General features: G+C 48.6%; 1 protein-coding gene across 4 annotated transcripts in view; it reads left to right on the top strand.

The window, feature by feature from the left end:
• The window catches only part of KSR2 (kinase suppressor of ras 2), a 440326-nt gene that overhangs the window by 335844 nt on the left and 83110 nt on the right, over window positions 1–21372 (top strand). For all 4 annotated transcript variants that reach the window (XM_078435742.2, XM_081790698.1, XM_081790699.1 and 1 more), the window contains exons 8-10: window positions 3705–3772; window positions 6646–6764; window positions 16092–16257. In XM_078435742.2, the coding sequence (XP_078291868.1) occupies window positions 3705–3772; window positions 6646–6764; window positions 16092–16257 (353 nt within the window). The remainder of the gene's footprint in view (window positions 1–3704; window positions 3773–6645; window positions 6765–16091; window positions 16258–21372) is intronic.

The raw sequence follows: 21372 nt of genomic DNA, 5'->3' as shown, positions 1-21372 counted from the left end.
TGTTCCCGGCGTGTCCCCAGGACCTGGGGCCCAGTAGGCCCCGTTGAGTGTTTGCAGAATGAATGAAGGGCTAGTTGCACATTCCCTGGAGCTTCGAACTAGGGTTTGGATGCAATACCAATGACCTCCAGGGGAACTGGGACTTGAGAGTCCGGGGAGCTTTAGAAAAGAAAAAGACATGGGGTGCCTGGGTGGCTCAGTCGGTTAAGCGTCCGACTTCGACTCAGGTCATGATCTCGCGGTTTGTGAGTTCGAGCCCCGCATCGGGCTCTGTGCTGATGGCCCGGAGCCTGGAGCCTGCTTTGGATTCTGTGTCTCCCTCTCTCTGCCCCTCCCCTGCTCATGCTCTGTCCCTCTTCCTCAAAAATAAACATTCAAAAAAATTAAAAAAAAAAAAAAGAAAGAAAAGAAAAAGACAAATTTGCAGTAAGGTGGGATTTTTATTATCCTTGTGAGGTCAGGCAACTGCAGGGGAAGAGCAAAGTGACATCTCAGGCTTGTCTCAAAGGAGGACATTTTGATTGTGCTGGTTAGAGATCCTAGGAACCTTCCCACTTATTCACCCCACCCTCAAGATGTAAAGGAAGAAGAATGAAGGTTTTACAGGCATCTGCGTGGTGGTTAGAGCTGGGCTCGGGACTTCTGTCTGTTACTGGCTATTTGACCTTCAGCAAGTTATCCAAGTTTGCCGAGCCTCAGTTTTTCACTCTGTAAAATGGGGATAACAATAGTTCCTACTTTTTATTTTATTTATTTTTTTTTTTTTTTGAGGTGGGGAAGGGCAGAGAGAGAGGGAGAGAGAGAATCCCAACCAGGCTCCGTGCATGGAACCCAATGCAGGGCTCTCTCCCAGGACTGTGAGATCACGACCTGAGTCAAAATCAAGAGTCAGATGCTTAACTGACTGAGCCACCCTGGTGCCCCTAGTTCCTACTTTTTAAGATTGATATGAGGATTAAATAAATTGCATAAAGCCCCGGGGGCATTTCGTGGCTCATCACAAGCACTTGTTCTCAGAGCTTGTACCTCTTTTTTTCTTTTTTAGTATTTTTTTTGGGGGAGAGCACAGGTTGGGGAGGGGCCAAGGGGGTGGGGGCAGAGGAGCTGAAGCAGGCTCTGTACTGACAGTCTGACAGCAGTGAGCCCAACGTGGGGCTCGAACCAGTGAAACGTGAGATCATGACCTGAGCTGAAGTCAGACACTCAACTGACCGAGCCATCCAGGTGCCCCCCAGTAGCACCTCTTAATGCTTTTCAATCATCTTAGACTTTCAGGGGCCAAGAGTTGCCACTTTTTTTGACAGTTCTGAATTGTCTAAGCTAATTTGTCCCGAGTTGATTCAGTCATTCGCTCACGACCCTGTCGTGATTTTGTCATATGTATGTAGCAGCCTTCCTTTTATTTATTTACTATTTATGGCCTTTTACATTTCAATACATTTATTTAAGGATGGAAATGTGTCTTATTACTATGGTGGAAAATCAGCATCACTTCCATTAATATAAGGCAACCAGGGAAAAAAAATGGAAAAATGGAAAAATAAATTTATTTATTTTTTTAATGTTTACTTATTTTTGAGAGAGAAAGAGGGAGAGAGACAGAGCACAAGCAGGGGAGGGGCAGAGAGAGAGACATACACAGAATCCGAAGCAGGCTCCAGGCTCTGAGCTGTCAGCACAGAGCCTGACGTGGGGCTCGAACTCACAGACCACGAGATCATGACCTCTGAGCCGAAGTCGGACGCTTAACTGACTGAGCCACGCAGGCGCCCCGGAAAAATAAATGTATTACATTTCCTGTGGATACTGTCGCCTGTCCAAACCTGGGACTGGGCTTAGCATGTGGTAGAGAGATATAAAGATGTGTTAGCACCAGAGAGTTCCCCGATGCAGTCAGAGAGGAGATTTGGAGACGGACTAATGTTCTTACGATGTGATCCGGCATTGTTCCATGCTGCCTGCATCCCCCCCCCCCCCAACCCCCTACCCCCCGCCCCGCTTCATCCCTGCACTCCTGGCGGCCTCAGGGCTAACCTTTCCATATGAGAGAGGAATTCAGTGCCCTATTAGGGCCCAAAAGACTGAAGACAAAAAAATAATTGGGCAAATGTGCATAGACGTTCCAAAACAATCAACTAGGCCAGTGGTTCTCACACATGAGCACATATCACGCTCAGGTGGAGGGCTTGTTCCAAACATGTGAACTGCATTTCAGCTCTGGAGTCTCAGATCCATCAATCCGGGGGGGGGGGGGGGGGGGGTCCCAGAAATTGGCATTTCTGAAAAGTTCCCGGATGGTGCCGATGTGACTGGTCTCAGGACTCCACTTTGAGAACCACTGAGCTAGACTAATTGGGGGAGTCAAAGTTGAGTCTATGACTGGGTGTTGAGACCATTCTGTTAAAGAGAACTGTCAAATCCCTAGAGAGGAAGAAGGTCGAGGGCAAATCTAAAGCTCCTGTGCCTCTCTGTGTATTTTAATATTAAACCTCTGAGCAGGCTAAGGGTGTCTTCTGGCAAAGATGTTGGCTGTTGGAAGTTAGGCTGGCGTGCACAGAAATGATAAGGGAACCCAAAAGGATGCAGGTGGGGTACCCACAGCATCTGCCACAGCGTGTATCTTTCCTACTGACGTAAAACTCGAAACGGAAAAGACAAAGCCAGGTCAAAATTACTTGGGGTTTCTATTATCTATTATCCTTTTCAAGTCTGGTAACTCTTTGGGGGAGAGCAAGGTGACATTGTCTCAAAGTAGGACATTTTGACTCTAAACTCTTCGTACGTCTAAAACTGAATAGCTGTTACTGATCTCATCCTAAGGGGAAGCCATGGTTAGCTGTGTCCTGTTGCTTGAGGCTTTAAGAAGAACGAGAAACCACCTTTGGCACCACTGACCTGAGGTTTCTGCCAGGAAAGCTCAGTTAATCTGTTTTTCCATCTGTAAAATGGGAATGATAATAATATCCATTGTGTAAGGTTGTTATAAAGGTCCAATGACATAGTGTATGTAATATGTTTAGTGCCATGGTTGCCAGATGAATTTACAAGAAAACAGTGGAAGATTATTAGGATTGGATGATGACGATGACAATAAAGATTAAAAATACAGACCAAAAGTGGAAATATCTTTCAAAGCATAAAGTCCAAGTGGACATGGTTGGTGAAAGAGTTGCTACCCACTCTGAACCACCCAGGACTGACCTGTGAGGGGAATGGCAACAGACTCTCTTCAGAGTTGATTTCCTAGGTGCCAAGGAGATACTTTAGCTGCCCTATCTCATCTCAGATTTTTGTATCCACAGCTTCTAGAGATTTCTAAACCACCAAGGCATCACATCCATCTATTCATCCATCTACCTACCCACCCACCCATTCATCCATCCATTCATCTATCCATCCATCCATCCAACCACCATGTGTCCATCCACTCATCCATCTATCCATCCTTCCATCCGTCCATCCACCCACTCAGCCACGATTCCATCTACCCACCATTCCATCCATCCATCCAACCACCATCCGTCTACCCATTCATCCATCCATCTATCCATCCATCCATCCATCTGTCCGTCCACCCGCTTACCAACCCATCCACCCACCCATCCATCCACCCATCCACCCACTCACCCACCATTCCATCCACCCACCCACCCAGCCTCCCAGCCACCCATCTTTCCATCCTTCTCTCTCTTTCTGTCTCTCAGGTTAAAGTGCCACAACAAATGCACCAAAGAAGCCCCACCCTGTCATCTCCTGATCATCCACAGAGGAGGTAAGTATTTAACACTTGGTGCCCTAGGGGTAGGGTGGCACAGGGACTCCTGCAGGCCCTCTGAGATAGCTGTCCCATCCAGGCCATTTCTGCGTACCTCTTAATCCCCCGATATTTGCCAATTTTTTCCTTTCTGACGCTCTTCTTCCTGCCATCTGTCCCCTTCATCCACTTCCTGTGCCTGTTCTCCCTGTTCCTTGCCCTGCTCCTGGTCTCTCTGATACTTTTGCCCCCAGATTCATCTCCCCTTTCCTAACTCTTTTTCTCTCATTCTTGTCTGCTCTCCTAATTTCCACTCTCCTCTCTTTCCCCCCTAATCTCATTGCTTTTCCTTCCCACTTAAAAAGAGTGCTGGCTGAGTGTTTCCTCTCACATGCTCTCCAGACTCAATCATTTGGCCCCGCAGAGGTGGGCATGGGGAGGGGTCGGGCTTGGGTCTATTGGTTTTGGGCCATCTGTGTTCTGTCCCCTGGGGCTCTGGGAGTGTCCTGGCCAACCTGTCCAAGCAGCGAGGTAACAGCTGCCCTTGGGAGAGCCGTGGCCAGCCTTGTATCTTGCACAAAAAGCAAGACCAATTTAGTGCGAAGGAAAGACCAGAAGGAGAGGCTTTTCCCTACCTGCCAGGGACTCAACTGGGGAAACCTTGTAGTCCAGCTTTCAAAATAGTTCTCCTGATTCTTGTCTCATGGGGGAGTTATCTCTGGCTTCTGTTATCTACGTTACAATTCATTCACCAGGGGAGGGGACTCTCTGGGCCTGTGCTGTCCAATACAGTAGCTGCTAACCACCCCTGGCTATTTAGATTTAGATTAATCTAAATGAAATAAAAATAAAAATTCCATTATTCTGTCACACCAGCCACGTTTTAAGGGCTCAGTAGCCACGGGTGGTGGCTACCATATTGGATAGTGCAGATAACCAACACTTTCATCATCACAGAAAGTTCTGTTGGATATCACTGGCTCTGACCTTTGCTATTCAATGTACAGGAGACCTACTGAATCAAAATCTGCATTTTTAACCGAATCTGTGGGCAGTTCCTCTGCCCCTTAAAGTTAAGAGGCAAGGCTCTAGGGTACCAGTTGCAAACTCAGATACCTTCCAGGGCCAAACCAGGATCCTAAATAAGAGAAGGTGGCCAGGTGGGGCCATGCAAAGTGGAAGGGGAGCCCAGGAACCCTCTAGAGAGGACAGCCACTCCAGCAATGATAGAAACAACGTGGACCTGAATTTTTCTCATGTTTCAAAGAAAAGCCCAAATAGTTGTATTATTTTCAGATATTAGCAACTTATTACAGTTTTAAAATTCTTGCTGGCCAATTCCCTGCCCTCCCACCCTCCCATCTATAGGTGGGCTAGAGCCTTGGAGCCGATGTTGAGGTTCACAACCTGCTGATGTGAGACAGAGTCCTTCCTTGTCCCTGCTATGTCCCTCTCAGCTCCCCTGGCCTTGGTCAATGCACGCTCCAGGGAATCTGCCCCGATTTAGAATGAGCCCAAGGGAAACTCAAAGAAGGAAGCAAATTGCTGCCGAAAGCCTTGGGATGTGTTCCAAAGCCATTGGGCCGTTGGTTTTCGATGATCTTTGCATTGCTTACCTCCACGAGGGGAGGAAATGGCATGGGAAGGAAAAGTCTTCAGCCCTCCTGCCCCTTCCCACCCATCCTTAATTAAGAACCATCTGTTCCTTGCACAACTGTATATGCTCAGTGAGGCTATTTTTTAAAGCTGAATTCTCACAGCTCTTGACCCCTTGTCTTGCTTGGGTCAGCTTCATTGGGGAAACCACCTCCTAGCGGTCTTTGCCGGAGTCCAACTCCCATGCGGAGACCAGAACCAGCCTGCTGCAAGGTGACCCGCTTCCAGAGGCCGACACCTGAAGAAAGGCTCCCTACGTGCTGCCTTCATGGCCGTGCCCCCTTTGCTCAAAGGCAGCAGGTGCCCGTACATGCAAAGCCAGTGGAACTTGCCAGAAGTCCTCCAGCTTCTTGCTTTCCCCCCATCCCCCACCCTTGTTGGTAGGAAGTTTAAAATATAGTTGGTTTCCATGGAGATGGCAGCTCAGGCTAAGCAGAGAAATTAAATTCCTGGGTCAGTCCAAAGCTTTAACTTCTCCACCAACACCGCCCCCCCTCCCCCCGCAACACAAAACAACTAACAAGTAACACTGCCAGGCATCAGATTTGAATTTGAGCTCCTCAATTTGCCCCTCCCTGTGGTCCCTATAAGAAGTGATAATAAGAGAGGGGTGACGGGAAGAGAAGCTTGGATGACGTCGTTTGGATTTATTTAGCATCAGCTGTGTGCCCAGCTTTTTGTGCGGCTTCAGGGAGGACATTGAGGGGAGGTCTGGAGATACTAAGCCTTCCTTCCAGGGATCCCTGTGGCCTTGTTTAGGACAAACGTGTTTTGACACGCAGCAGGCTGCCTGGGCCTGAGAAATCCCACAAATGACAAAAGAGGATCCCGACACAAAGGTTAGACGGAGGCAAGGATGGGTGGACATTCTGAGCTTATCCATTGATTGTAGATCTTAAGGAATCAGGAACCTCTTATATTTCAAAGGAGGGTCAATTCTGAAATGATGCCCACGTGAAACAATTATGGTATCGAAAACAAATGGATAGCTTCGGCTTCATTATCAAGATGTACAGTTGTCAAGTCATTTCTTAACAACATAAACATTCTAGAAAGCACAGAGGACACCTGATCTTAACGCCATGACCTGACAACTATCGTTTTTGGAGGATTCCCTTCCCATCCTGGGGGCAGGCCTTCGAGATGGGGTCTCAGCTAGGCTTTCCTGGCAGAACGGTTTAACACGAAGCGGTACTTAAACTCCCAAATTGCTGTTTTTACCCCTACGGATCCAGCAAGGTTAGTCCGGACAGAGTCCGTCCCGTGTGACATCAACAACCCTCTACGAAAGCCACCCCGGTATTCGGACCTGCACATCAGCCAGACGCTCCCCAAAACCAACAAAATCAGCAAGGTGAGGGCGGGGTCCTGCTGGGTCGGGGTATGCTGGGGCTGCCGCTGCCTGGGAGGGGCGGGGAGGGGGGCTTGAGCGAATTGCTCTGGAAACCTTCACCTCCCAGCCCACCTGGGCTCTCCTTGTTCCATGTGGTTTATGTAAGGAAAGCTTAGCGGAAAGCATCCAGCCCTCCGTGGAGAGTGAGTGTGCCAGAAATCTGTCTAATTTAGAGAGAGGGCACATGGAAATGAGAATGAATGAATGTGTCGAGGAGGGAGCAGTAGGGATTGCGGGAGAGTCTAAGCAGGGTTCCTGAGTGATCCAGACCCAGCTCCCTTTGCTCTGTGAGATGTTTTGCCAACCTGCCGGGATTAACCTTGCAGATGGCTGGGTTGACATATCTGTTGAATCGGACCACCGAGGGACGAAAGACTGTTTTTTGAGCTCCTGCTAGAGATTAGATAGATGGATATGTGGGGGGCAAGGTGGGGGGGGAGGCAAGCTCTGAGCCTCAGCCAGTTTGGTTGACTTCTGGCTGGTCCTCAGATGGTCAGCCTCTCTATGCACCTGTCCACTGTGGCATGGAAATTTCCAGCGTGATTTCCATGTGTTTGGTCTGTTGGTTGGACTGCACCAGAACCTTCCCAGGGACACGTGCAGCCTTATGGTGGGAGGCAAAGCCTGCACGTGCCAACAGGTGATTTCTCAAACTCCCCAGTGCTTCTGTGCACCGTGTTGAAGGTGGGTAAAGTGCAAATCAATCCAAGCGTGTGGGAAGTCACCACCTGTGTTCAGGACCCAGATGAGCATCACAATGGCTCGGTGACCTCTCACTGGCAAGGCTCTGTCTAGCTTCTCTGCATAAGGCTGGAGAGAGTATTGCTTCTCCCCAGTCCATCCTCCAGAGAGCAGCCAGAGTGATTCCTAATGAATGCAATTTGAATCCTGTCCCCCTCTGCCTCAAAACCACCCAGTGGCTCTTTACTGCATTGAGAAAACAAATCAAGCTCCTTCTGCAGCCTGCAAGACTGTGCATAATTTGGTCCCTCGCTCCGTCTCTGACCTCCCTGTGTACGTCTCCCCACCAAAGCCCATATGTTCTTTCTCTCACACACTATCACCCACCGTTTTTACTACTAGCTCTCAGCCATTCACCATCTGGCTCCTTGTGGTGTCATCTAAGCAGTTGAGAGCTTGGCCTCTGAAGGCAGGCGAACCTTGCAGTCAGCCCTGGCTTCTCCCACTTACTAGCGGTGAGCCTCAGGGCAGGCCACTAATTTCTCTTGGCCTCAGTTTTCCTGTATATGAAATGGGTACGTTCCAGTTATCTACCGCTGCACAGCAAAGCCCCTCAAACTTAGTGGAGCACGACAGCCTTTTAATTATGCTCGTGGAAACTGTGGGGACTGAACTGGGAAAACTTACACAGCTAGGGGCTGGAATCTTCTAGAGCAGAGATTGGCACACTATGGCTCACAGGCCAAACCAGCCCAGCACCTGCACCTGTTTTTGTGAATAAAGTTATATTGGCATGAGCCACACCCATATTGTCCACGGCTGCTTTCACACTATGATTGAGAATTGAGTGGTTCCAACGGGGACCACATGGCTCACAAAGCCTAAAATATTTGCTATTTGGCCATGTTAAGAAAAAGCATGCCAGCCTCTGAGCTAGAGTCGTCATCAGTCACCTGTCTAGTGTCTGCCTGTGGTGCATCAGAGACCGGGTTCAGCAGAGACCCAGCGGAAGCATCTACGTGCGGACTTGCCTTATGGTTTGGGGTTCCTCACAATATGGCGGCTTCAGGGTGGTCGGGTTTCTCACCTGGCAGCTCAGGGCTCGACGAGCAACTGAGCAACAAGGCAGAAGTTGCCTGGGCTTTTGTAATTTAGCATTACCTTGGTGCGTTGTCTTGGCTTGTCACTAGCCAGGGATCGGTAGTGTCAGTTCTGCTCTGTCATGCTGACGGGGGCTGTCGCGCTCCTGCTCAGATTCAAGGGGAAGAGGCATAGAAACCACCTGCCGATGGGAGGAGTCCAAGGAATTTGAGGCCACGTTTTAAAATGTCCACGGTGGCTATAATAAGAGCACCAGCCTCAGAGAGTTGTCTTGGGGATGAAATGAAGTAATCCACATACAAGCATCTAGTATGGTTCATGGCACATGTTAAGCATCCAGAAAATTCTAGATACTGTTTTCAGCTTAAATCTTGGGTTTCCAATCCAGATCTTAGGTTGGGTCCACTTTTTCTTTGTTATTTGCATAAGATACGTATAGGTCTCTAGAAGAAGGGATCCCCACCTCTGGGGGTGCTTAGGAGGCTCAAATGGTACGGTTCCTAAGAAGTAACTGTGCATGTCTAGAGAACCCATCCTTTTCTTTGTGACATCTTAGGGGGCGGGCTGCTCAGAGCATCTTGAGACCTTCCTCTCTGGCTTTGCCGACATACTGAGCCTCTTGATCAGATGGGACAGAAACACGGGTCAGCTAGATCAGTGACTGTGACATTGTTCTGCTTGTCTGCCAGCGGGAGAATTTGATAAGAGAAATAAATTAACCTCTATTTAGAAAGCAGCTTTGACTTGAAGGTGGACAGGATCTATCACAGGGCCGGGTTATTTTTTCCTCTCTTTCTCTTCTCACTGGCTTCACACAGATTCTTTTTGTCAGGCAATGATGTGGTTAGTGCAATAGATTTCTGAGCCAATTTGGTCTGAAGGCTTCCTTTTCATTGCTCTGTCTCCTCTCCTGTCTGGCTCAGTCAATCCAAGTTCACAAAAGCCCGGCTTTTTCTCCCGACGTAATGGTTACTTAGAGTGTGCATTTTGGAGTGAGAAGGCCCAGCCTTCGAACTTCGTTCCTTCACTGACCGTGTGGTCATAGCAAGCTCTCTCTGCCTTGGTTCCTTCCCCTCCTCCCCCATTAAAGGGGCAGCACACTAGCTATGACTGGGATTGTGGAAAGGAGTAGATGCAGTGATAGGCGTCAAGGATTTAGTCTGACCCTGGATGGTCAGGGCATGGAATGGCTTGATGGGGGAAAGAGGAACAGAAGGAGGAAGAGGAGGCAGAAAGAGGAAGGGGGGGGGGGAGGGGGAGGAGGCAGAGGAGAAGAAGAAACGGCAGTATCTGCCAGCTCCTTGGGGGACCAGGCTATAGCCCTTGTCCCTCCAGGTCAAGGCATCAGAACCCCATCTGCAGTGGTGTCCCAAGGCTGAAGATGCGCCTGCTGTAGTGACGCTATTCGAAATGGCTGCATGCCGGCTTGCCCTTTCCAGTTGGTCTTGCACTCGGGCCAGCTCCATGGACCTCCAGCAGGGCCGTGGATCACTGTCCTGTTCTTCCATCAAGATTGTGACTCAGCTGCTCTTCTTGGGTCTGCTCCAGTCTGTTACTGCTGACTGGTCTCGTCCTCTACCTTCCCCTCTTCTCCATGTCATTGCTTCTGCCTCCATGTACTTCTCATAACCTTGGCTTCTTTGTTTTCTGGCCTGTCGTGGCTCTTCTGTTCTCTTTGAACCTCATCTCGTCTCTGCCTGTGAGCCTGATGCTGTCGGCCAGCTCATCTTTTCATTCCATGTCATAGTCATGGGCCAGCTGCCATCTTGTTTGGACCTGTGGTCCTGTGTTGGGGGTGGGCCGTGGAGGTCACAAGACAAGTGTGGTTGTTTAGGACTGTCTGTTCACCACAGTCTATTGGGTTGGAGGGTAGGGACAGTTTCCTTAGGAAAAGTCCATGAGAGAGGCAGTTACCATCACCACCATGTCCAGATCAGTGCTCAGCTGGGTGGAATGGAATGGGGACATGGGAGATAAGCATGCTTTTGTTCAATTCCCAGAGTCAGATGTGAGTTTCTTGTGACTTGGGACAACCTTGTGCTTCTGCTGCTGGGCTGGGGGTAAGGATCCAGGCCATTAACTCTCTGTATGACACCAGTAAGTCACTCCCCCCCTCCGAGTCCCAGTGTCCCCATCTACAGAATAAGGATTTGGACTGGGAGGTCTCTGAAGGATGTTTCTGTATTTTAGCTGTGCTCTGAAAGAGGAATTATGCCACTAGCCCTTCCTGGAATGATCTGATTTGAGTTTGAGTTTCCCTCGATGGAATGCAACCTCCCGTTGCTGGTCCCATTGGGCCATAGATCTCAGTCTGACCCAAAGAAGGAATTTCCCCTCCTATTGTAGCAATTTGGCCAAGGAATGTGGGCACCATACGCAGCTATCTCTTGAGATGATTCTGTTTATTCACATCAGCCCTGAGCTACAGAGATGAGAAAGACCTAAATCCTTCCCTCAAGGAGGTAGAGATAATTCCTTGCTCCATAAATGCAATTCCTCATTCCAATCCTCCTTCTTTTCTGTTAATTCACTCATTCATATAACACTTATTACTGCCTCTTATGTTTTTGTTTCTGTGCTAAGTTCTGCAGATTCCAAGATGAATAAGACACCATCTAGTAGGAAGAGATAGACCTTTCCCTCCCTCTCTCCTTCTCTCCATCCCTCCAAGGCTCCCTCCCTTCATTTCTTTCTTGTTTTCCTTCATCTAGCACCCATCTATTTAAGGACCACACTGTGGCTGGGAATAGGGAGCTCCCAGCCTAGAGGGCAAAACAGACAAGTAGGCTGAGAAGCGACTGGGTAGAAGCAACAGCTGAAGCCGAGTGAGTGGGAAGAGCCAGCACCAGGAGCGAACGATGTGCTTGACCTGGTGGAGCAGAGGGTCAAGGGAACTTCCCAGAGGAGGGGAGCTGTGAACTGTGTCTTCTAGGCAGACTAGGGATGGACACATATTCCAAGTCGAAATAACAGCATGTCCCAAGCCTTGAAGATGTGAAGTGGCCTGGTTGGTGTTGGGGACCGTGAGCCCCCTCATCCAGCAATAATGTAGCACCCCTACCTGATGAGGTAGGGTCAGTGGAAGCCTAGTGGAGAGTCATAACTTTTACCACCACCCAAATAATGAGGCTACTCTGTTGTGCTTGGTGTCCGTGAAGGCTACATAGGGAATGGTAATAGTACCTCTTAGTAGAAGTAGTACCTCTCCCAGAAAGAGCGTATCAGTGGAGGCCTATGAAGGGGCTAGAATTCCCACCCCACCCAGCAACAATTAGGAGCCCCTCCTGTCCTCAGGTGCCGACAGAGGCAGAGGGCGTAGGCATCTGGCCCTACCTGGGAATAACAAGACAGCACACGCCCTCTTCCCTGCTAGGGCAGGGTCACGGGAAGCCAGCTAAAGCCAAAGGTTTAAGTAAGAACCAGAGTCTCACAACTTAATACCCAGATGTCCAGGCTTCAGTGAAAAATCACTTGTCACACCAAGAGCCAGAAAGATCTCAAACTGAATGAAAAAAGACAACCCATAGATGCCAACATTGAGACAAGTGAGATTTCAGAATTATCTGACAGAGATTGTTAGAGCAGTCATAAAACTATTTCAGCAAGCAATTACAAACACTCTTGAAACACACGAAAAAAGTAGGAAATCACTGCAGAGAAATACAAAGTCTCAGCAAATGAATAGAAGATATAAAGAGGAACGATATGAAAATTTCAGAACATATAACTGGGAAATGCAAGAATTAAAAGTAAAAACTCAGTGGAGAGACTCAGTGACAGAATGGAGGGACAGAGGAAAGAATATGTTAGCTTGAAGATACAACAGTAGAAATTACACAGTCTGGATAACAGAAAGACAATTGACTAAAAAAAAAATGAGTAGGACCTCAGGGACCCTTGGGACAATAATAAAAGTCCAACATTGGTGTCATCAGAATGCTGAAGGAAAGAATAAAGAGGGCAGGGCTGAAAAAATTCTCCAAGAAATAATGGGCAAAAACTTCTCAAAATGGGCAAAAGACATAAACCCCTGTTCCTGTTTTTCTGATTCAGAAGCTGATACGCATACCATGTTCATGGATTGGAAGATGCAACATAGTTAGGATGTCAGTTCTCCTCAAAATTGATGCCCAATTCCTATCAAAATCCCAGCAAAATATTTTTTTTTGTAGATGAAGACAAAATTATTCTAAATGTTATATGAAAAGGCAAAGGAACTTGAATAACTAAAAACAGTTTTGAAAAAGAATAACGTGGGAGGAATCAGTCTGCCCAAATTCAAAGCTTATTATATAGTTAACAGTAATCAAGACCAAAGAGGATATACAGATGGCAAGTAAACACATGAAAAGATGTTCAATATCATTAGCCATTAAAATGCAAATTAAAACTACTGTGAAATGTCACTGCACTCCTATCAGAATGGCTAAAATAAAAAATAGTGACAATACCAAACATTGGCTAGGATGCAGAGAAAATCAGTCCCTCATACATTGTTGGTGTAAAATAGTGTACCCATTCTGGAGAACGGTTTTCGCATCTTCTTTAAAAACTAAACATGACAGGGGTGCCTGGGTGGCTTAGTCAGTTGGGCAGTCAACTTCGGCTCAGGTCATGATCTCGCAGTTCATGAGTTCAAGCCTCCTGTCGGGCTCTGTGCTGACAGCTCGGAGCCTGGAGCCTGTTTCGGATTCTGCGTCTCCTCTTCTCTGCCTCTCCCCCCACTCACTCTCTGTCTGTCTCTCAGAAATACATAAACATTAAAATATAAAAATACAAAAATACAAAACTGAAACTAAGCATAGCAGTTAATGTGCTGTCAAGAAATTGCACTCCTGGGCATTTATCCCAGAGAAATAAACATTTGTTCATACAAAACCTATACCTGAATGTTCATAGAAGCTTTATCCATAGTAGCCACGGAGGGGAAACAACCCAGCTGTCCTTCAATGGGCGAATGGTCACACACACTGTGGTACGTCCATGTGATGAAATACTACTCAGCCATCAAAAGGAGCAAACTATTGATATATTCAACAACTTGGATGCATCTCCAGATAATTTTTCTGAGTGGGGAAAAAAAAGCGCCAATCCAAAAAGGTTCCATACTGGATGATTCCATGCATAGAGCATTCTTGAAATGACAAAATTATAGAAATGGGGAACAGATTAGTGGTGCCATGGGTTAAAGATGGGAGGGAGACATGTGAGGAGACAGAGAAGGAAGTGGGGTGGCTATAAAAGCACAACATGAGGGGTCCCTGGGGTGGTGGAAATGTTCTGTATGTGGACTGTATCCGCTCGCCATCTGTGTTGTGATATTGTGCTATCATTTTGCAAGATGCAAACATCAGAGAAAGCTGGTGAACCCTGCATGAGATCTCCGTTACTTCTTTTTTTAAAAAACAATTTATTTATTTTTGAGAGAGACAGAATGAAAGTGGGGGAGAGGCAGAGAGAGGGAGACACAGAATCCAAAGCAGGTTCCAGGCTCTGAGCTGTCAGCACAGAGCCTGATGCGGGACTCAAACTCACAAACCCCAAGATCATGACCTGAACTGAAGTTGGACGCTCAGCTGACTGAGCCACCCAGGCACCCCAGATCTCTACTACTTCTTAAAACTGCGTATGGGGGCACCTGAGTGGCTCAGTCAAGCGTCCAACTCTTGGTTTTGGCTCAGGTCATGATCTCATGGTTCATGAGATCGAGCCCCACGTTGGGCTCTGTGCTGACAGTGCAGAGGTGGCTTGGGATTCTCTCTCTACCCACCCCCCCCCCCCCACCAATAAATAAACTTTAAAGAAACTGCATGTGAATCCACAGTTATCCCAAATAAAAAGCTCAATTGCAAATTATGTCGTCAACATAATCGCAACCATTGGTTGACAACAAAGTGCCTCAGCCCAGTGGGAGGGGTGTAGGTACATTCATAACCTCATTGAAACTTCACAGCGGACCCAGCAGGTGGGTGTTCTTAGCCCGTGTGAGGGACAAGGGGAGACTGAAATTCCCAGAAGTAAAGTCACTTACTTGGAGGCGGGGGGAGTGAGTGGGCTCTGGGAGGGTGACATCACAGCATAGGCACCCATTGGGCATCTGATGGAGAACGCCCGTTTCCTGTCCCCCTTCTTGCCCTCCTATGCTGGTTGGTGTTTCTTACACTGACTCTGGAGTTTGGCAGGTAAACGTACCTGTTGTAAAATAACCAGGTCCTACAAAACCATCCCCAGGCACCCGGAACCAGTCAGAGTGATGGACCTCTGAGTAATGGAGGGACCAAGTGGCCACTGTCTTGTGAGTGGACATATTAAAGTTCCAGCGATGCTGGGATTGAGAGGCAGGAATCCCTTTTATATGATGTTGAGGTTTGCTGGCATTATTCCCACTTTACAGGAGGCAAAACTGAGGGATGGAGAGGTTAAGCGTTTTGTCCAGAATGTATGGGGAAGGGGTGGCTATGGGATTTGAATCTGGGTTTGCCTGACTCGGGCTCCTGCTGGTTTTAGTTTCCTGGGGCTGCCTTAACAAATGACCACAAACTGGGCAGCTTAAACAACAGACCTTTTTACCCCCTCGCAGTTCTGGAGGCCGGAAGTCCGAAATCAAGGTGTTAGTGTGGGATTGGTTCCTTTTGGAGGCTCTGAGCGAGGATCCATTCCATGCCTCTTCCCTAACCTCTGGTGGCTCTGGCAATCCTAAGTGTTCCTTGGCTTATAGATGCGACAATCCAGTCTCTATCTCTGTCTTCGTGGGGTCTTTTCCTCTGTGTGTGTCTCTCATTTTCCATTTCTTATAAGGACACCTGGAATGGGATTCAGGACCCACCTGAATCCAGAATGATCTCCTCTTGAGATCTGTACCTTAATGACATCTGCAAAGACCTTTTTTCCAGATAGGCTCACATTCTGAGTTTCCCAGGGGGCAGGTCTTTTGAGGGACACCATTCAAGCCACTATCCTGCTCCCGATCCCACCGCCGCCAGGGCCCTTCTGAGGGTGCACGCGGGGGTTCCATCTTCGGGTTTGCTTAGAGCAGGTTCGGGGCCCAGCAGAGACCACGCCGGCTCTGCCTGACACGTGAGGGAAGATGCTTTCGCGTTCTCTCTGGAGCGGCCAGGCTGTCGATTCTTTAATAAACACTTGGGAGGAGAGGTGTTAGGATGGAAAGAGCACTCTGGGCACCTCGGCGTGGGACTTTCCAAAATCAAAAAGGCACAGGGAGCTTGGCTGTCGCCTCCGTGGCTTTCATTATGTGGTAACCTTTCAGTCCGGAGTCCAAACAGCGGACAGGAAATTGATGCCAGAAACTGTTCCTTCCACAGCTGGATGCAACCCAGCTTGCAGGTGGGGATGATGAAGCAGGTGGGACTTTGGAAGGTTCTGGTGGCTGAGGAAAGGGGGGGACTAAGGATGCCGGGGTGGGGTTCCTTCCTGCTTGCTCACTCTCACTCACGTGTCTCTGCATCTGTGCCCGCCCCTGTCCCCTGCCCTGTTTTCTTTCCGCAGGACCACATCCCTGTCCCTTACCAGCCGGACTCGAGCAGCAACCCCTCATCCACGACGTCCTCCACGCCCTCCTCGCCAGCACCCCCCCTCCCTCCCAGTGCCACGCCGCCTTCTCCCCTGCACCCTTCCCCACAGTGCACAAGGCAGAAGAACTTCAACCTGCCAGGTACCTTTGCACTTGGGGAATCGCGGGGACCGCGGGAGGGGGAGGTTGGGTTCGAACCAGAGCCGTGTCCAGCCGGTCCACGCTTAAAGGCGATGGGTTGAAGAGATGCGGGTGAGTCTTACTATGTTCAGGTCAGTCACCACATATTACTTTATCTGATCTCAGAGGATGAGATGGATGAGAGGATCCAGAAGGTTCTCCCAGCTCATAAATTGCAGAGTACCTAGCTGTGGATCTGAGACTGTGCACCGGGATATGAGACGCTGGAGAAGCCACTCATGAGATGTTCTGGCTTCTTGGCCTCCTTTGTCATTCGACCTAAGAAAGAGATCTTTCTCTGCTCAGGTGGGCCAGACCTAAGAGTCTTCCTGCCTCTTCTGAGGCCCTGCCCAGCCCACTTCCTCTTCTAGGGCCCTAAGGATTTTCTAGCTCAGCCATATTTGCAGCACCACAGCTGATGTCAGGAAGGAGGCCGGTGGGATGAGGTCTGACTTGGCCATGGAACCAGAGTCTAGAACGGCGTTGTTCCCTCTGGTACTCTCTAGCCCCCTGTGGCCGTTTAAATTGAAATGAATTAAAATTAAATATAGTTAAAATTTTAATTCCTCAGCCACGGTAGCCACATTTTAATTACCCATTAGCCACTGGTGGCTGGTGGCTGCCATATTGGACAGTGCAAGCACAGAACATTTTTATCATCGCTGAAAGTTCCACTGGACAATGCTGATCTAGGGACTGATTTCCACCTAAGCCTGCAGGTTTCGTGCAGAGGGAAAAATCCCAGGTCCTGCGGTCACGGGTCACACTTCCAAGCCTCACCAGCCATGACGGAATGACCAGTAGGCAGATGAAGGCCCAAACCCACACCTGGCCAAACCCAGATACAACTACCCGTTTAAGGACAAGCTGTCACCTACCCGCACTGTTTTGATCTGGGCTAAGTCCATAGGAGGAGGGCACATTTTGAAGTCTTGCAAGATTGGGATTTTTTGGTTACGTTCAAGCCTGAGGAAGTCTTGTGTCTGTCTGGTATGAGGACCACTCACTCACTGGGCAGCCAGCAAGGACCATAATGTGAGTCACCAGCTGGAAGCATTCCAGCGAGTGCCTCCCAGAGTCAATTAGGCAAAAACCGCCTGCTGTGTCCACGGACTGGGTGCTCCCCCTGCCACCTGCAGGATGGTCCATTTCTGCTTCACTGGAAGGGGGCAAATGCAAGAAGGGCGCTTTGACACTCCATGACCGTCCCTCCGCCCCAAACCTGGGGGGAAGTGGGTCTGGGCGCTTTCTTAGCCCTGTTCCATCCCATTCCCAGACACTGACTTCAGGGAATTTCCCCGGAAACTGCTGCACTGCTTCCTTGTGGGCCAGGGGCTGGGAGGGGACCTCTGAGGGGAGACCTGTATGTCAGAGTGCCACAGCTCTTTCTATCCCTAGAAGACTCTGCTGGCGAGAGACCTGGCTAACCCAGGGTGATCACTGTTTCCCTTAGCTCCCTCACTCTTTGGGGCAGGGTCCCCGAGGACGGGTCCTTGCCCGTTTGCTGCTAGCCTGCCAGCGATCCGCACCTACTCCAGAGCATCTCATGACAGTGACGTCATTTGGGGTGTGGGCTGAGGGGTCCTCTGAGGGCAGGCACTTTAGAACAGCAGTTAGGAGCATGAGCTCTGGAGCTGGGCTGCTTGGGTTGAAATCCCAGCTCTACTGCTCAATCTCGGCGTCGTGCTGGAGCAAACCAGTTACCTCTCTGTGCCTCTGTTTCCTCATCTGTAAAATGAGGATAATGATAAAAGCATCTACTCCATAGAATCGTGGAAGGACCAAACCTCATCATACATGTACCGAGTTGAACAGAGCGAGTGTCTCGCTGAAGGTCTTGACACATGCCAGCTGGTTCCATTATTACATAAACATAAGAATAACAAATTGCCATGGCTACCATTTCTGGTGTTTCTCATCATCACTGCCAATTAATAGGGGCGTAATCCGAATTGTGGAAATCAAGATGAAATCCTCACATACCCTGGCATTCAGAGCAGGGATCGAATTAATCCTTTTGGAGGAGGTAATTTCACATTGTCTATCAAAGTTTTATAGGTACATTCCGTGGACCAGTGATATGACTTCTAAGACTTTATATACAGATATGCTTGCATAGGGTACAGGGATCTGTACGTAAGGATTTCATTGAGATAGTGAAAACTTTGGACTCAACCCAAGTGGGGAATGGTTAAATACAATCAAGAGAGGAATGGTTGAATACACTGTAATATATCTACATAACTAAATATTCAGCCACCCTTAAAAAGAATGTGGATGTTCTTTGTGGATATCCTGACATGCAAGGTATACACAATGTCTTGTAAGTGGGAAAACAAGTGATTTGCAAAGCAGTCGGTATAATAAAATCCTATTTATTCTAAAATAATTATATATAGTTGTATGTTTATATGCATGTGTATATATACTTGTCTATTTGTATATGCACAAAAAAGCCTGCAAGAACTTCCTGGCAGCTGTTTCTAAGAAGAAAAATTTTATTTTATGCATTGCTACAGCGTATAGAGTATCAAGGAACGCACCCGTTTCATAATTGAACAATAATCACAAAATGCAATATTGAAGTGGAAAACAAAACGGGACCTTCCAGAAGAGCAGCCAGACCTTCTCCCTTGACTTAGGAGGTTTTAGCAAAATTCCCTCACAATGACAAGTGCCTGTCTTGTTCACACAAGGTCCTAGCCACCCGTCACGCCCTTGACTACAAGCCTCTGTTGATGGGAAAGGCAGCTGTGGTTATGGTTCCCTGCCAAATGTTGAGTTTTTGAAGACTATTCTGGCTAATACCTAGGCATCATAATGTTCTCAGCATTGACTGATACCTAGAACATTCTTTTCCAGAAGGGTCTATGGGGTTAACAGGCATCTGGCTCACGTGTTGACCTCAGGACATACGGAAGAAGGGTTTTTAGTTGGAAAACGAAGCGCGTCAGGCACAGGTTTGGCAGGATTTATGATTGACCTCCTTGTTCTCAGCCACTTGCTTCTGAATCCTGGGGCCATGTTTGACATGGCAGGTGGCTTATGGGTGTGCTTCCTCCCTTTCAGCACCCCCTACCTCCCTTCACTCTGCCCTGATTCCGTCTCTATGCTCCACAGTGCTCCTTCCCTACCATGATTTTGTTCATTTATTAACTTATTTAGTGTCCGTGTCCTCTGTGACAATCAGAATTATCAGCTTCGTGAGACTGGGAAACATGTCTGCTTCATTCACGCTTCTACACCTGAAGGCCAACACATTGCCTACAGCTTAAGGCACTAATTAAATGGGGTTTTTTCGAATGAATGAATGAATGAATGAATGAGTGAATGACTGGAAATTCATGCACTGCCCAAGGCTGCAGATTTTTCTCTTCAAGTCATTTTCTGGCCCTCAGACTGCATCCATCATAAGACATGTTTATTGAACATCTACTATGTACCCGTGGTATACAAGGCACTAGGTATAGAGCCGTATGCACACCAGACATGCCCTGTTTGAGTTTCCAATGGCTGCTGTAACAAATCATCACAAGCTTAGTGGCTTAAAACAGCCCAGAGGTATCTTTTGGGATGAGCGCTGGGTGTTGTATGGAAAACAGTTTGACAATAAATTTCATGTATTAAAAAAAAAAAACAGCCCAGAAGTACTATCTTACAGTGATGGAGGTCCCAAGTCCAAAATCCGTTTCACTGGTGTCCACAGGGCTGGTTGCTCCTGAGGTGCTAGGGAGGAATCCACTTCCTTGCCTTTCCCCAGCCTCCAGCGGCTGCCTGCGTTCCTTTGCACACGGCTCCACCCCACTCCCACCTCTGTTTCCGTGATCGCATCTCTGACTCTCTAACTCTGACCCGTCTGCCTCCCTCTTGGAAGGACCCTTGTCATGGAAGCGGATGTAGTCACAGTCTCCAGGGATTAGGTTGTGGACGTCTTGGGCAGAGCGGCCTCACTCGGCCTGCCACAGCCCCTGTTCTCGTGGAGTCTATAGCTTCGCGGGAGAGACGGGTTAACCACACAGACGCACACCTGAAATGAGTTGCACCAAGTGCCATGAAGGGAAAGAACGGCGGTACAGCAGCCATACAGCGAGTTCAAGAGGAGAGCAAGTTGAGGTTGAAGGGTCCGAGGCGTCTGAGTTCTGAAGATGGGGGAGAGTTGGCTGGGCAGAGGGAGGGGAGCATGTGCAAAGGCCCTGCCCCAGGAAAGAGCTGCAAAAATGTCCCCGTGGCCCGAATGCCGTGAATGAGGGAAAAGTGGCACCAGGTAGGACTCAGAGGTACAGGGATGAGGCTTGGCCGGGCCTTGCAGGGCCACGGCAGGAATTCAGATTTTCTTTAAAGGGTGTAGGCAGAAGGTGACTTACCCTCCATCCTTCCTTCTAGAAGACGATCCAGGCTGCTTTGGGGGGAGGCCTTAGGGAAGGAAGGAGGGAAGGAGGGTTTCGGGGTAGAAGTGAAGTGCCTTCAAAGTGGCCTGCGTATCTCTCTGGCCTCCAGCCACCTGAGGACTCCCAGTTCCCAAGACCTCTTCAATGCCAGAGAGTCAGGAGCCGCTCGGATTCATCATCAGGAACGAGCTGTTCTCTGGCACACGGAGGGGTTGAGGAGGGAGGGGGCTGGCTCTGTGCGTGGAGACCTTCGCCAGTGTCCCTTTGCCTGACCCCTGTCCCTTGTCAGAGCGGTTTTTGCTGTCCCTCGCCCAGCTGCCGCTCCATAAAAGAATGTCACTGCCGGCTATCCTTTGCTGCAGACACCGAATCCCCCGTCTCCACTGGGGAGGGAAGAGATCAGCTAAGCTTCTTGAGAACCCTGGGTAGTTTTCTCTTTTTTAATTTTAGCCTCTTGTTGACTGCATGCAATGAAAAAACAAAAAACAAAACCTAAGTTATCTAACAGAAGAAAGAAAGGTCCTTGAAGTCCTGGAGGTTGGTTTTGTTTTAAAGCTTTGCTCTGTGACCTTGGCTGAGTTGCTTCTCACCCTGGGCACCTCATTTTCCAGAATCAGGAAATGCATCCGTTTGGATTCCAACTATCTGGGATATTTGGGGATTGCTGTGCTAGGAGAGAGTTGATTAA

Source organism: Panthera onca, chromosome D3, assembly GCF_046562875.1.
Source record: "Panthera onca isolate mPanOnc1 chromosome D3, mPanOnc1 haplotype 2, whole genome shotgun sequence".
Lineage (NCBI taxonomy): Eukaryota > Metazoa > Chordata > Mammalia > Carnivora > Felidae > Panthera > Panthera onca.
Note: the sequence above shows the minus strand (reverse complement) of the source record. Positions and strands in the feature narration are given on the sequence as shown.